The sequence below is a fragment of the Tasmannia lanceolata genome, unplaced genomic scaffold, assembly GCF_043159265.1.
Source record: "Tasmannia lanceolata isolate RefF3 unplaced genomic scaffold, GAP_Taslan_0.1 ptg000015l, whole genome shotgun sequence".
Taxonomy (NCBI): domain Eukaryota; kingdom Viridiplantae; phylum Streptophyta; class Magnoliopsida; order Canellales; family Winteraceae; genus Tasmannia; species Tasmannia lanceolata.
The window spans coordinates 36,226,678-36,243,059 of record NW_027518692.1 but is presented as its reverse complement, the minus strand read 5'-3'; the positions used below and the strand labels follow the sequence as shown (position 1 = coordinate 36,243,059).

At 40.1% G+C, this 16,382-nt stretch overlaps 1 protein-coding gene across 1 annotated transcript; it reads right to left on the bottom strand.

Annotated features, from left to right (window-relative positions):
- Positions 1 to 4,388: 4,388 nt before the first annotated feature.
- Positions 4,389 to 15,518, bottom strand: LOC143845380 (pleiotropic drug resistance protein 1-like). Its single transcript, XM_077353695.1, has 24 exons — positions 14,916 to 15,518; positions 14,246 to 14,366; positions 13,951 to 14,039; positions 13,755 to 13,839; positions 13,461 to 13,620; positions 13,291 to 13,367; positions 11,910 to 11,963; positions 11,710 to 11,800; positions 11,300 to 11,601; positions 8,989 to 9,270; positions 8,584 to 8,900; positions 8,321 to 8,481; positions 8,049 to 8,152; positions 7,802 to 7,958; positions 7,575 to 7,706; positions 7,369 to 7,496; positions 6,944 to 7,276; positions 6,553 to 6,843; positions 6,385 to 6,468; positions 6,157 to 6,290; positions 5,849 to 6,076; positions 5,556 to 5,727; positions 5,169 to 5,423; positions 4,389 to 4,989 (listed from the first exon to the last, which is right to left on the bottom strand). The coding sequence occupies exons 1-24, from the start codon at positions 15,239 to 15,241 to the stop codon at positions 4,732 to 4,734; spliced, it is 4,341 nt and encodes a 1,446-aa protein (XP_077209810.1). The 5' UTR covers positions 15,242 to 15,518; the 3' UTR covers positions 4,389 to 4,731.
- Positions 15,519 to 16,382: the final 864 nt, after the last annotated feature.

Genomic DNA, 16,382 nt, shown 5'->3' with positions numbered 1-16,382 from the left:
ATTAGACATAGATAGGGTGCAACCAATAAACCTCCGATCTGTAGAGGTTTAAAAATGAACGGCACAGTATTGTCAGTATAGAACCTCTACAAATCGGAGGGTTAGAATCATGGCGAAGATTTTGTGGGCACACCCTATCTATGTCTAATGAATGGTTTGGATCACCCAAACAATGTATTTTGGGGATGCCCGTGCATGCACGGCCGGCCGGCCATCATATAATTTTGCCCCACCCCTGTTGCATAGTCACATCCAAAACGCGGGTAGGTTTTAGGAAAGAAGCAAATTATAAAAGCAAAAACCATGGCTCGGGGACATATTTCACAGAATAGTTGCTTTTGAGTAGGGTTAATCTGATTATTTTCTGGAGTAGACGAACGTGGAGGGTTTTCTTTTGGAAGTGGAGTCAGATGAACAGGATTCATCGATCGGCTATCGAGTTAGTTACCGATCATCTCTTGGCGATCAGGATTCACTTTAAATCGTTAATCAGAACTGGAGGTGAGCAATCATGAGCCGTTGATCGACCATCTAGTTAGGGATTAGCACCTGATAATCATGATCGAGCTCTGCTTCAACCGTCAATCAACTTTGGATTCTGGAAAGATCCACTAAGATCTGATTCTTTTAGAAAATTGGGTTTGATTTTTGATACGATAATTCTGCTCCTAAAATTCCTTCCCTCGTCATATGATAATTTGGTAACAACTCATTGAGAGTCTCAGGATAGATGAATTCACTATAGGCTATATGTATGTTGAAAAAATAGTTTAATTTCCTTAATTGGGTGCATTAGACTCGAATGGGTTTACCTTTACGATGACTGGTGGAGTCCTTAAGGTTGTTAAATGCGCCATGAAATAGAGACATGAAGGGAATTCGTATAGGTTTAAATAGGGAATACATTGATTTGGGTATGAATGATAATATTCTATGGCACATGAGGCTAGGCCATATGAGCGAAAAAGTTTGGCTAGAACCTCACAAGGCAAGCTGCGTATGGCAGTGAAAACATGTAAGCTTGATTTCATCAAGTATTGTTTGTATGGTTAATAGTGCATTATCAAGTTCAAGATAACAAAACACATACAAGCAAGGATGTGTTAAGAGTACACATGCTTCAACAATATCATTTAAAAATGGAGTATATTTCTTTGTCATCTTTATTGACAACTTCTACAGAAAGTTGTGGGTGTATTTCATAAAGCACGAAACAAGAGTTTTCACATGGTTTAAGAAGTGAAAGGCAAAAGTGAAATAGAAAATAGGGAAACATATGAAGTACCAGAGAACAGACAACGGAAGAGAATTCAAGAATATTTAAATTCAGATCAATTTAATTCTAGAATTTGTTTCAGAAACCTCTAATCTGAAATTCACATACTCTATATCATGAGGGTTCAAATTTATACTAGGATTCCAATGATCCTGAATATAGAACTCAGAATTCAAAGTGGGGGTTTCCAACTTTCTTTCGAAACAGATTCATGAATTTTTCTGATCTTGAAATGGAACTATTCTAAGACAAAAAAAAAGAAGAAAGATTATATTAATCGGGAGGTTCTTTATAAAATTCCTTATCTATATTTCCATAATTTGGAAAGATCGAAATCTTTGAAGAATGAAAATTCCTTATCTATATTATTTGCACTTTCGTGTGTTTTGATACTTTATATTTGCGATCTCGAGTACCTCAATAATAGCGATGCAAATTTCATAGTTGTAAGATCTAACCCATTTTTAAGAATCATAGATCTTAAAATATTTCAAAATCATAGATCTTATGATTAAAGATATGTACGATGGAGCAGTAACTAGTGTCATAACTACGGATGGCACGTCTAGTGAGTTTCCAATTACAATATGACTGCACTAAGGATCAGCTCTAAGCCCTTATCTTTTTACTCTAGTTATGGATGAACTTACAGAGGGTATCCAAAACGAGGTGCCGTGGTGTATGTTATTTGCAAACGACATAGTATTAATTGACGAAACCAAAGCATGAGTTAATGCTAAGTTAGAGTTATGGAGAACTACTTTGGAATCCAAAGGTTTTAGACTGAGCAGGACTAAGACAGAGTATATGGAGTGCAACTTTAGTAATGTAAGGAGGCGGGGCGAGGATGTAGTAAATATGACTGGACATGAGGTACCTAAGAGGGATATCTTTCGCTATCTTGGTTAAATCCTACATAAGGAAGGAGAGAATGAAGATGATGTTAACCACAGAATAAGATCAGGTTTGTTGAAATGGAAGCATGCTACAGGAGTTCTGTGCGATTGTAAAATACCTACCAAGTTGAAGGGAAAGTTTTATAAGACAGCTGTAAGGCCAGCCATGCTGTACGCCTCAGAATGTTGGGCCACCAAGAAGCAGCATGTGCATGAGATGAGTGTAGCGGAAATGCGAATGCTTAGATGGATGTGCGGCCACACAAGGTTAGATCGAATTAAAAATGAAGACATTCGTAAAAAGGTGAGGGTGGCACCAATTGAGGAGAAGATGAGAGAGCACCGCTTAAGATGGTTTGGGCATATCCAACGTAGGCCTTTGGATGCTCCTGTGAGAAGAAGTGACTCGTGCCAAGTTGATGGAGTTAAAAGAGGTAGGGGTAGACTGAAAACAACTTAGGTAGAAACAGTGAAGAAAGACTTGAGGGCTAGGAACATAACAGAGAACATGGCCTTGGATAAGATAGAATGGAAGAAAATGATCTATGTAGACGAACCCAACTAGTGTCAGGATTAGACTTAGTCAATTTGAGCCTGGCAGATCCTTTCACCTTCTTCATGAAAATTTTCTAAAGGATTCATTAGCCGACACCAACTAGTTTCGGACAAAGGCTTAGTTGAGTTGAGTAGAGTATAGATCTTAAGATATTTATGGCATGTTGCCAAGGAAGCAATCACAAACTCCTTTCTAATTCCGATCACAAAATCCTTTCTAATTGCAATCACAAATCTCAAAACTCCATATCTAAACTGTTTTCATAGTTCAAACCTCTGGATTTCTAAAATTTGTGATCTTTTGGGGTTTAGGAATACAAATTATGGTGAGAAGGATCACCATAATTTAGAAAGAGGTAAATCTAGCGCTCCTGGGTAAATGGCTTTGGAGGTTCGAGGAGGAGGAATCTCAATTATGGGCCAAAGTGATTGTAAGTAAATGATTCTACATACAAATTTAGAAAGTCGAGGATATCAGTATGACGAGACACTATGCGCCCGAGTCACAAGTTTAAAGAAGGAATAAGATTCAAAGTATATGCAGACGATCGTATAAGTTTATGGAAAGAGAAATGGTGCTCTCAGATCCCATTAAAGGATCCCTTCCCCGACTTATTCACAGTCGATGCGTATAAGGAAGCCCTGGTGAAAGATTGTTTTAAAAGGAGCGGTGACAAGGTGTTGTGGAGGCCGGCATTTAAAAGAAACTTCTTTGACATAGAATCACAGTCAGTGGCTAGGTTTCTTGAGACGTTAGAAGGGTGCTATGTCAAGCAATCTGGGATGGACAAAATGGTGTGGATCTAGGATTCTACTGGGGTGTTCACTGTCAAATCCTTCTATCTTCAGCTTGTGTCTGTGTTCTCTAGAGTAGCTAAAGTGCTGACGATCCAAGCGCCTCCTAGAGTATGTACCTTTGCTGAGCCGCTATCCTTGGACTGATTCAGACGGTTGACTTCCTGTGAAAAGCGAGAGATGCTGATAGTAGATCACTGTGCCTTATGCATAGCGGTGGGGGAATCGGTCGACCATATATTCATACATTGCAAATTAGCTAGGAAGGTGTGGAGTAGCATCCTAAGCAAGTTTGGGATGTTCTTGGGTTTTTCCCTCCAAGCTTTCAGAGCTTTTGGAGGGATGGTCGGCGGTTCCATGGATGGAAAAAAAGTAAGGTTCTCTGCAATGTCTCTCTTTTACTAATTATGTTGGTGCTATGGAAAGAGAGGAATGCTAGAGTCTTCGAAGGAGTAGCAAAATCCCCTTCCTATTCGTGAAAGTGATTGCACTGACTATATCATGGGTAAGGATTCTTCCCTGCTTTAGGTTTGTATCTACCTTCGACCTATGAGAGGAATGGAAGGAGCTTTGCTTTAGTGTGGAGCAGTGCTCCGTGGCAATGCAAGTTTGGGAACCTCCGGCTCAAGGGTTTCTAAAGCTAAAATTTGATGGATCCAGTATGGGTAATCCAGGTCTGGCATGAATTGGAGGTGTTCTAAGGGACTCAATGGAAGAATTCATTTGGGCTTTTGCAGGGCCTATTGGGCTCTCAGATGCTAGCGAGGCAGAGGTCCGAGTTGTTAGAGCGTATACCCTAAAAGCCAATTCTACTTGTACTGAAACTTTCTATTTATATATGTTTCATTGTTTCATGACATCTATTCGGTATTTCTTGGAGTGCACGATATGCTTGTTGACACACGTTTGTCCTTAGGCAGCATTGTAAAATAGTCCATGCACATAGAGATTATGTGGTAGGGAGATATGGCCTTCCCGTTCTTTGTAGACCTAGAATGTTCCCGGTTGGGGTCGAGTTTGGACACCTCGTACCTGTACACAACCGGCGTTGATATTCCAACGTACCTGTACACAACCAGCAAAAACCCCTGAGTGGCTGATTAGAACGACTTGGACTCATCACCACTAGGAAATGGCAGATCACATCAGAAACTGTCAGAGCAGAAGAGAATACAAAGAGCACATACAGACACAAGGTTTGCAGCATTCTCATCTTCTTTGGAAGTTCAACATCTTAATCGATAAGGCAAAAACGAACGCAAAGAGCAAAGTAAATCCAATGACCCCAGCAGATATCCATCCCAAAGATTTATGTTCGAATCCAAAATAATCCCTCACAAAATTGTCCACTTGATCGCCCGTCTCCATTACCTCAGTTATGTCTCCGAACTGCGAAGCAACTAGTCCATATATGGTCCAAGAAACAGGGCATGCCCAATAATACCATCTCCACCAGACTGGAATTCTCTGGTATCCAAAATCCAAAAAGACTTCAGTGTCACAGTTCCATCAAGAAAAGTGTCTCTCTCTCTCTCTCTCTCTGTATATATATATATGTGTATATATATATATATACACATATATATATATACAGAGAGAGAGAGAGAGAGAGAGAGAGAGAGAGAGAGAGGTGAGTTAGAACTTACAGTTTGGGGAATTATAAAGCCTCCAAATATATTCCATATTGCGTAAAATGCAGACGAAAAAATAGCAGAAATGTCTTGATTCGGGGTCAAGCCGACTGCCATCATGCCATAGTACGTGAAGTAGAGAAATGTGAAAAACATGAAGAATAGATACCAAAAGAACTTAGCAGCTGTCCATTCAAATGCCATCATAGCATAAACAATGACCCCATATGTCAGAGTCTGAACCAAGATGTATGGAACCTCGATCACAAGCTGAAATTGCAGTGCAATAACACAAAGGGAGAAGGGAATTCAGTATGTAAAATCAGTATCCATAAGGTGACGGTATGAAATATAGAATTTTCATAGAAAACAATTTTACATGATACTGTAGAATGTGCCTACCTGTGCAAATGCGTATGGTAAAGCAGAATACATTCCAGCAGCTCGCTCTCTGTAGAAAACTGTTCGTTCAACGGCCACCACTGGCTGTATGGAGGAGGCATTTTGTATTCCGATGAACAGGACGGCACCATACATGGAGCCCATTGCATTGAATAGATCCTGTTCCCTTCTCCTGTGATTTCCACCATGATATCAATATGATCGAGTTAGCTATAGATCCAAAACTGAAATGGAGAATCTAGACCAAGAATTGCGTGAAATAGAGATCTAAAAATGGATAACTAATAGCATACGTTTTGGAACCGAGATCCCAGAACATTGTCCCAAACATCAAGGCAATGAAAGTTGTGAAGAGAAATCGCACAGCAGTGTAAGGTGGATTCCTCCCGTACGACTTGTGCTGTTTCCATAGGCAAGCTATACACTGTATGACAAAGGGCTGCGAATACTTGGTGTGGAAGTATAGATCTTCTGAGCCAGGATGAGGTGAACTCAGTTCATTAATCAGAGTTTTGTTCCTCCTGTAAAACTTTCCATAGGTAAGCAAAGACTAGAGAATCAAAAAGTAGTATTCCGACATGGCCATGAGAGGTAAACCCACCGGAAAAGATCTGAATTTTTGTATATATCAGCAAAATTAACCTCCAGAATCTCTTCTTGCAACATAGTAGTCACCTCCATCATCCACGTTGCAGGATTATAACCTTCTTTTATCTTCTTGACTCCACTGATTCCCTTGATAAAATAAAACCCAAGTCTATAAGTACCTTGTATTATGGGGATTTCTATTTTTTAATGGTCCCAGTTTCTGCCTGTTCTTTGGACTCACCTCGAAGTAGCTGATGAGATAGCAAGAATTGTGGCCCAATGGGCCTACATATATTTCTTCCCCACCTTGTTTTAGAAGAAAGAGCTACAACCAAAGCAGAATGAACATAAAGATCAGGTTCATTAACTAATCAAACACAGAGGACATTAGAGTTTTTTCATTTCTCACCTCATCAAAGGCTTCAAATATGTCAATGCTGGGCTGGTGAATTGTGCACACCACAGTTCTTCCGGTGTCCACCGTGTTTCTCACTGTTCTCATGACAATTGCGGCTGCCCTCGCATCTAGTCCAGAGGTAGGTTCATCCATGAAAATTATAGAGGGGTTGGCAACAAGTTCAACAGCGATGGTTAGCCTCTTGCGCTGTTCAGTCGACAGCCCATTCACACCAGGCAACCCAACCAGAGCTTCTCTCAATGATGTCAGCTCTACAAGCTCCATCACCTCTTCGACGAACATCTGCATACAACAGTTTTCCCAGTCAGTTGAAAACTGACAGAAAGGAGTCCACCAAACAAGGGAGGAATCCAACAAACAGATTAAGATATACTCCACCAACCTTCCGTGTGGCTGTGTTGACTTCAGTGGGCAATCGAAGCCACACAGAATAGAGAAGGGCCTCATATACAGTAACATGGGGAGAGTGGATGTCGGTCTGCTCACAATATCCGGATATACGAGCAAATGTTTCTTGCTTCTTGGGATAGCCAGATATACTGATGTTCCCCTCTATATATCCACCAGTTTTCCTTCCGGCTAACACATCCATCAGAGTGGTCTTACCAGCACCACTGATGCCCATCAACGCTGTAAGAACTCCAGGCCTGAAAGATCCACTTAGGCCCTTCAGAAGTTCTAATCGGTCTTCTGGAACACCTTGAGCTTTCATTTCCTGTTGGGTCAACATATAAATTCAGTTTCATACGGAATTACTCCTGATCCCATAATACATGAATTTATAATTTTTATAGGACTCAAGGTTACCTGTGGCATGTCTACAGAGTATCTTATATTATCAAAGGTGATGGAGAGAGGTTCAAATGGAAGAACTATCCCCTTCTTATTGTTCCTATTATTGTCACTGGTGACTTCTATCCTCCGAATTTCATCACCTGTTCAATTGTACCCACTGATTTAAAGGACCTCCCTTAATTAGAAAAAAAGGCATATAGAGAACCCTCTGAGCTTACCATTGGATATCTCATGCTTGGCAGAGCTTCTTCCTCTAGATGATAGTTCGATATCTTTAATATCTCCACTACTGTTTGATTGCTTTTCCTTCAAGGACTCCTCAGATAGAACGGCTTGACCTTTCCTCATTGCTGCAGACATTTCCGCCACAATTAATTACATCTTGAATTCTAAAGTGTCTCCGTATTGAGAATTGTTATTGTGCATTTGAAATGAATGCACTCACGGTTGAGATAAGCAAGTGCCATGGTGAAGAGGCCATTGAATAAAAATATATATCCAACCAATGCACCCACACCAATCCAATACCAGTATGAATGAGTAAAGATTCCACGAGCCTTCAAGACTCTGAGTCCTAGCATCTCCGTTGAACCAGGAATAACCTGTAGCAGAGACCAAAAAAATGTTATGAATTAATTTCCCTGATCAAAGAAATGGAAAACAATTTTTAGCTTGAAAACAATGATTCTTACATGTCTCCAACTTCTCCCTAGAAATTCATTCGTAGTAATTGCATTCTGTGCATACATCAATGGCGAGATCCAGTAACCCCATATCCACCATTTCTTTAGATCCTCTGCAGCCAAAAATAAGGTTAGCCTGTCAAATATCCACCAACAGTCTAACCACTCATGTTTCATGGATGTTCTTAAAATGTGTATAGTCTTATATATTGAGAAGTTTGAACCAGAACCGAAATTTCGGCCTTCAGTTGAAAATAACTCTTTCATTGCACGTATTGTACCTCGCGATATGATGAATCCTCCAAGAGTCATAATTAAAACAAGTGCAAAGGACCCAAATGTGTTTGCGACGATCATGTTCCGACCAAGTGCAGCCATGAGTCGGAACAGTGCGGAGGCCATCTGGCTATTCAATAAAAGTAACAGATATTGTTTAAACATCCTGCAACAAGAACAATTTCAGTTATTGATGAGGATCCATTAGGAGAGATATTTTCAACACAACCATTAAAGAAGTTAGATAGCAACTTCATTCAAGTCTCACCTTCCAACATTTGGATCGAATCCAATGACATAATAAGTCATGCCGACCCAGAGAGCAACTTCTGAACAAGATATGGGAATCTTGAGGATCCATGCAGGTAATGCGTATGCCCACGAAGGATAAAAAAGGAGGTCTCTATGCTTGTAAAAAACAGGAAGCTTGGCAATGGTCATGGCAAGCTCTGCAAATCCGTTAAACATAATAGTGACTAGTGAAAAGAACAAAGCACCCAAATAAATTCCTCCATCATTCACTGAGCCCCGATGCATCTTTGTTCTCAGGAAAACCGTCATTGCGATGAACGCAATGATTAGAAGCTAAAAGCAGAAGGAAAACAGAAGATAAGGTATAGGACTTGGAATTTCAGAATTCAAGAGGCGCATCGTGGTTTCCAACATTACTCACTTGCACCATTTTGAAGATATAGACAAAAGAGTTTCTCTTCATCAACAACCACTCCCTTGAGAAGCAAGCCTTCAACAATTCCGTCTTACTAATGCCATATTCAGAAGTTGTTAAAGCAGCAGGATGACTCTTTCTCTTGTCGAACGGAGTGCCAAGCTCATTTGCTAATTTATGACCAATGTGGAATGACTGGAATGCATCTGCAAATTCCCCGACCGAGATGAAACTATACGGTTCATTTTTATATGCCCAGTATTGCTGCTGATCTTTTCTTGATGTTACCTGATGAAACAGAAAGAATTTAGAGTGGGATTCACTATACTATTCCAAATAAAAACATGGTATCAAGAAATAAATGTAGATTTTGCTCGATGAGTGAGGAAAATAGAATCTGTCCTTTGACAGAATTAAGTGAGCGAGTCTGTGCTGTTCAAGTATACTCAACTCAACTCAACAAAGCCTTTGTCCCAAGCTAGATGGGGTCGGCTTAATGAATCCTTTAGAAAAAAAATTTATACTGAACAGTCTGTGCTGTTCAAGTATAAATGATAAAATAACACAAACTCTAACAGCTTAAGCTTTTGGAGTAATTGGTTGTTTAGAGCTATTGCCTCACGGTAGGGCTAGGTTTCAAAATCCAAAGCGTCAGTTCTCATAGCGAGGATTAGGCCGACGAGGATAAGGCTCGGGCCCCCCTTCTTCTTTTCTCATCAACAGAAGTCGCAATAGCCCCTCTCCTAGAATCTCTCCTTCCTTCAACTCCTAAACCCTCCTCCTTTTGGTTTTTGCAATTGGCTGTTCGCCAAGTAGGTTGAACGTCATACCTAAAAGTCCCCCGTATGAGAACCAGCTTCCGATGAAAGACACTCACTTCAGGCCCCCTTTTTTTAAGAATGGACTAGATCAAATAGGGCTTTTGCCTTGTTCTCACAGGAGTTAAAAGGAAGAGCCACAAGTTTGACCAACCCCTTGATATATATCCACGTGTACGGCCAACCCAGAAAAAGAGGGACCACACATGAGGGGGAGTGTTCAAGTCTAATGATTAAATGACATAAACTCTAACATCTTAAGCTTTTGCAGTAATTGGTTGTTTCACATGTGCAACTTACTTCCTGCAAGTAAGCAAGTGTTGAGAGGCAGACCCCTATTGCACAGGAATGGCAACCCCCATCTCATGGGATGTTAAACTCAATTTTGATTGTTCTAGTCTGGGTAATCCTGGACTGGCTGTTGTAGGAGTTCTTAGAGATACGAGGGGTGGAGTTTTGTGGTCGTTTTCAGGGCCCATTGGGATAGCAGATGCAAGTGAGGCTGAGGATCGACCTGTCCATCAGGGGATTAAAAGTCTGGAAAGGGATGATCTGAATTGGGTAATAGTGGAGAGCGATTCCCTTAATACAATCCGCTGGCTTAGAGGGTCTCTAGTCCCTCACTCCCTCCTTGAAGATTCTCCCATCTCTTTGATGAGATCTATGATAAGATTTAAGACTTGTCGATTATATTTATGCACGTTAGAAAATCAACGAATTGTGTGGCAGACCGCCTGGCTAGGGAAGGCATAGACAAGCAAGGCCTAGAGTTGTTTGATTATTTTCCTCTGTTATTTGAGGCTTTTGTTCTATTTCTTTTGTATCTCTTTTGTTATTCTCTTTTCGTGAGTGTTCTTCCTTGTATTATCGGGACTGGCCTTCTTGGTCGTCTTCTTATGACGGGAGTGCTAGGAGAAAATCGGGACCGTTAGCCGGTCATCGTTTGACGAGAGTGCTAGGGGAAAACCGGGCCCAGCGGGCATCAGTGGTCTGATTCAAGACGGTGATCGTAGGGCATGGATGTCTTTTTCTAGCCCTATCGACATTTGCGACTCAAACGAAGCGGAAGCTAGAGCCTTGCTGTGGGGGCTCAAGTGAGCGGAGGAGAATGTTTCTCTCCCTTTGATTGTGGAGGGTGATTCCTCGAATGTTATCGCTTGGGCAGTTGGGTCTGCCCATGGGCCTTGGAAGTTGGCTAGCATCATTTCGGAGATCAAGGACTACTGTAGGAGAATCCGGTCCTCTATCCAACATCCTCCACGCTTGGCTAAAGGTGAGGCTGATATCCTTGCTAGGGAAGGGGTTGAAAAACCGAGTATGGAGGTATTAGTTTTTTGAGTAGCATAGGTGTTTTGCTCTATTTGGAGCTTTTGGTTAATGATGTAAATGGGATATGGCTGCTGGACAACATCTTGTTTCCCTCCCCAAAAGCTCTTGTATTTCTGGTTGGAGGTTAATAAAATTTGAAAATCTGTTACCATTAAAAAAAAAAAACTTACTTCCTGCAAGAAGTCGGCAATGCCTTTCCTCTCAGGACATTTAAAACCCATCGATTCAAAGAACTCAAGCACGTGTTCACGAGGACCCTGATACACAATCTGCCTGTCAGAAAGAAGAATGATGTCGTCGAAGAGGTCGTAAGTCTCTGGTGCTGGCTGAAGCAGAGCGATGACTGCTGTCCCACCGAGAATGTGAATGGACTGTCTGAGGGAATTGACAATCTGATGTGTCGTGGAGCTATCCAGACCAGTTGATATCTCATCCATAAACAGTGCCTTTGCTGGGCCAACAAGCATCTCACCTATGCCATTTGGAATCACATTCAAAATCATCACACATTATTACATTAATAAATGACCAATCTGAATTCTAATAGTACATCATCACTTCCTTTTATTAGTTATTTTACCTGTTGTAAGACGCTTTCTTTGTCCTCCAGAGATACCTCTAACCATTTGATTACCTACGATGGTATCAGCACAGATTTCCAGACCCAAAATCTGCAGTTTCAAGAGGAAGAAGAAATAAGGACAGAGAAGTCTAACTCTTCTGAATATCATTTATAACATTAAGTTTGGGGACTTAATATGCTTCCATCACACCACATACCTTTAGAACGTAGTCTGTAACTAGACTTTCCTGCTGCCCTTCCAGTGATGAAGCCTGCAAGATAACAAATGAAATAAAATTCAATTAAAAGAGAATAATGAAATCTCATTCTTCAGTAATTCAACTTTTGATTAATTTTCTGTGAAGATCATATTGGAAGGCCCATGAAACTTTCTGTGTGCACTCTCAACTATTAAAAAAGTGCACTCTCAACTATTAAAAAATGATTAGTGTATTCATCCAGAAAACAAAATCAGGCACAATATCTAATAAGCTAATTTATGCAGAAAAATCAAATCAGTGACAGGAATGATATGAAAATTCATGAAGAAAATTGAAGATCATTGATGAAGAGCGCAACAGAATATCGTCGTGGATATCCTTCGATGATCCTGTGAGTGATTCACTAGGGTGCTCAAAATCAATTTGAATGGATGCCAATAAGGTTGGATTGGAAGCGAGCGTTGGGTATCGTTTCTGAAAACTCTTTATTATCTCAGGAAGGTGTGGATTTGCAACTCTTTTTGCGGCACATACGAAAGTGCTTTCGTTTATTAACGGAAATTTTTTTTTTACTCCAGTGGCGTGGTGGTTGCTTATTTTCCAGCAACTTTCCTGGAAAGGCTTTTCCATCTCCACACGGGAGAGGTTTCTCCATTTCCAACAATTTTTCCCTGGAAAGGCTTTTCCATCTCCACTCGCGAGAGGCTACTCCATTTCCATCACGGCCTATCAATTAGGTCCATTCGATCACCCATCAGGGGTCCACAAAGAACACATAGGAGAGACTCATCTACTCCACTCATTGGGTCCCACACCACCAATCACATGCACCAATCTAAGACAACTACCCTCTTACTAGGTGGGATATTGTCAACCACCTGATGGGCCACCCACACCAACTTGGTCCACCAACTGATGTGGCAGGCCCATCACCTTCCAATGTCCTCAATGCACATGCAATGCAATTGATAAAGGCACCCTTTTGAAATCAGTTTTGATTATATAAAAATAATACATATAATTGTAATTTGGAAAACAAATGCAACTGGGTGTGTGCAATATGTGTCTCGGGATTGTCACGCGATGATCTTTACTAATGGCCATATTCCGATCATCACAAATTACTGATCGAGGGCTGATGGCCACACGATCCAACAAAAATACACAAGCACATGAACATGTGGTTCAATTGTTCAAACAAAGCTCGTGAGATATAAAATGGTCAGATTAAAGCAAGGAAAGGAGGTAGTTCTTACTGCAAAGAGAAGGATATCGAGTAATTTTCTTTTTATAATCTAAATGGACAACTGGGTCTAATTCTACAGATCTTGAAAAGGAAATAAACAGGCCTCTCACAAAAGGAATTATTTATAAATACCTTCATGTAGACATCAATATCAGGATCAGGCTTAATATTTGCAGCCTTCTCTCTTCTAGACAGTTCCATCAACATCTCTGTAAATTATAGTGAAATTGAAACTTTTAGTTGAACCCCAAAACTGGTATCAACTATGTTCTGTTTAACCAAAACCTTTCATTTTAACACACCGTAACGGGTTCCAACTCCTTGGCATCTTGCGGAGAAAGCCAAGGTTTCTCTCACTGTCATTTCTCCAATGTGAAGATCATTCTGACTAACGTAAGCAGAGGTCCTCCGGGGAACAAACTCATCCATATCATGGCCATTGTAGGTTATTCTGCCAGACATCTGTTATTGTAGAGAAAAGTAACCATGTAAATATTCCAAGCTTTAGATGAAACAGTTCTCAATGGAATTCCCAATAACAGTGAGAAATCACCAAAGGATAAGTAAAAAAAAACCAATATCTTTGGTTCCTGTACCTTTAGTTCTGGATCAAGCTTTCCTGCCAAAGCTAACAGAAAAGTGGTCTTCCCAGAGCCAGGAGGGCCTAAAAGCAAAGTCACTCTGCAAAATTTGCAGGCAAATCAAACTTATTTGGGGTCAAGGTTCTAAAGAACAAAAGAACACCATAAATCAGGTTAGACCCAATTCATGATTCAGTCAAAGACCTCTTACCTGCCAGGCTTGATGATCCCACTAACATCATGAAGGATTGATACTGGTTGCTTTCGACTTGGAAGAATATGGAGATAGTTCAAGAACTCCTTTTAAACATGTAAGACTAGATCAGAATATTTTACGAATACGGAACAGATTACAGACACCCCTGTTTGTTTTGAATTTTGAGAACCAATTGCAAGTCCAACACTGATTATTGGACTCAAACTCAGGTTTAATTTTGAATCAAAACAAGCAGGGCCTAAACCTGTGTTTTCAATTTTTTATCAGATGATTTGTATATGTGAATTACCTCTATTATATTAAAAGTGAAATTTATGATTGTTGGTAAAGCTCTGCCACCAACATATGCTTCTGCTCCGATATTCAAATGCTCGAATCGGACTTCAATCGTTGGACTATCGATTCCAACTCTAAAACAAAATCCAAGAAAAGAAGAAAAGACCATAAGCGAATGATGTAGACATAGAACACAATTCTTGTTTTCTTTAGGGGCCGTTTGGATACGTGGATTTTAGAATCCAGGTTTTAGTTTGAAAGCGGTATAAAATTCTGGATTTTACAATCCATTATCCTGAATTTTAAGGAAGAAATCAAGGTTTTAGAAATCTCTCCCCCATCTGTGATGGGGGAGAGATTTCTAAAACCTGGAAACATGGGACGATCTCCTACTCTCTAGCTCGATGAAAAGAGGGGCAAGAAAGCAGAAAAAGACAGATGGTCTCCTTCTTCTCTCGTTTCCCATCCAAGATTTTGTGGAAATCCAAGATTTTAAAATATTGATATCCAAATAGCCCCTTAGATTTCTTGTTTGTTTTTTAGTTAGTAAGAATTATAGATAAGATAGAAATCCTAGTTTTAGTTGGATTAAAAGTTAACAGAAAAGAGAGGGAAATTTTATAAATATGGATGTATGCATGTGTTAAAACAAGAAAAGAGAAAAAAGAAACAGAGGACCTTACCTTTCCATTCGGTTCTTGAGCTTCAACAAGAATTTCTCATTGTCCTCCTCTGCAACTTTAATCAATCTATCCAATAACATCTTCTTCTCATGAAACCCAAGACTCTTAATTTCAACTTCCTTTCTCTCACCTCCCTCACCTTCTAATATCCCTTTCCTAATACGATTGTACGTTGGTAGTCTCTCTAGAGCAGCCCATTTCAGAGCTTCTTCATCATTTTGCCCACGAGAAGATATCGAGAAGATATCCTCCACATTAGTATTTCTCCACATTGAAGAACCATTCCCACGCAAACTTCCTACTCGATAAAGATCACCATTATCCATCGTATCACCGGATTCAGAAAAAAATTACAGCAAACCGACTAAAACCCAGAAGAGTTATGCAATATTGGTGTTACAAAACCTTAAATCTTGATATCTAAAGATGGGTTTCCACACCCAAACTGAAACCACCAAGACCAGGAAAGATTCTTTTAAGTCCAAGTGCAAGAGACTGCAATTCTCAAAGAAAAACAAATGCATTCCTCAAATCTCCAGTCTAGAAGTCTTAAACCTCATCAACCAAGAAAGGAAGATGGGTTTCCTCACCCAAACAGAAACCAACAAAACCCAGAAAGGTTCTCTTAAGTCCTAAGGGCAATAGACTGCAATTCTCAAAGAAAAACTATTTCAGGTAAGTACTACCGATATTTGCAGAAAAAAAACGGCCTCTTTGGAAGCCCATAAGCTCTATAATTTATAATATGGGATTTGATACGGACAATCTGTAGAAGTACCCCAGCAATTCCCTATATGCAAATATTTTTTTAGTGGCGAACATGTCTCTCTCTAAAGTTGCGGCTATATTCTCGGGACTGACCCACATGCCAGCAAGAAACATGTCTCTCTCAATAAGTCAATATAAATGTATATAAACTTTTAGATCAGAAGAGGTTCTCAAGAGTCAACGTTGATTTTTAAATGAAGAGAATGCCGTTGAAGTCTATGTTCTATCGAATTGGAAGAGAAAGCGACAGTTGGGAATTGATTGATTGAGTGAGGTTTAGCCATTGTTACAAGTAGCTGTAAGGTGGATAAGCCTTCTAATTGCCCCCTGGGAATCAAAATAGTTTGAATTCAAAATCTTATTGGTATTTAAGATCCAGGGAAGTAGCAATTAGTAAGAAAAAGGAGATCTTGAATGAAAAGGTTGTGTGGCTTGGGAGGAGGTATTGGTAGAGATTATCTATGGTATGTCTTCAAATATGGTAGCCATGGGCTTAGATATTGCAAAACTTTAGGCCTCATCAATATTTGGGTTTGAATCTGATAACCAAGTTGATGGAATCTCCCAAGAGACATGAGGGGGGCTGTATGTGATCAACTCGGTATTCCAATGTTCCAGTTAGATAAGTATTTTACATTGTGGTGTGGGTTCTTTATTAATTTGTATGGGTTTTAGAGGCATGGTGACATGTCTTACTCT

Bases quoted from the DNA above. Each gene is read 5' to 3' on its own strand.
- LOC143845380 (XM_077353695.1), bottom strand. From the start codon at position 15,241: ATGGATAATGGTGATCTTTATCGAGTAGGAAGTTTGCGTGGGAATGGT. The intron at 13,840-13,950 runs GTAAGAGGTCTT...CAAATTTTGCAG, and splicing joins GGGATCATCAAGCCTGGCAG to AGTGACTTTGCTTTTAGGCC. The intron at 11,602-11,709 runs GTAAAATAACTA...CAAATGGCATAG, and splicing joins AAGAAAGCGTCTTACAACAG to GTGAGATGCTTGTTGGCCCA.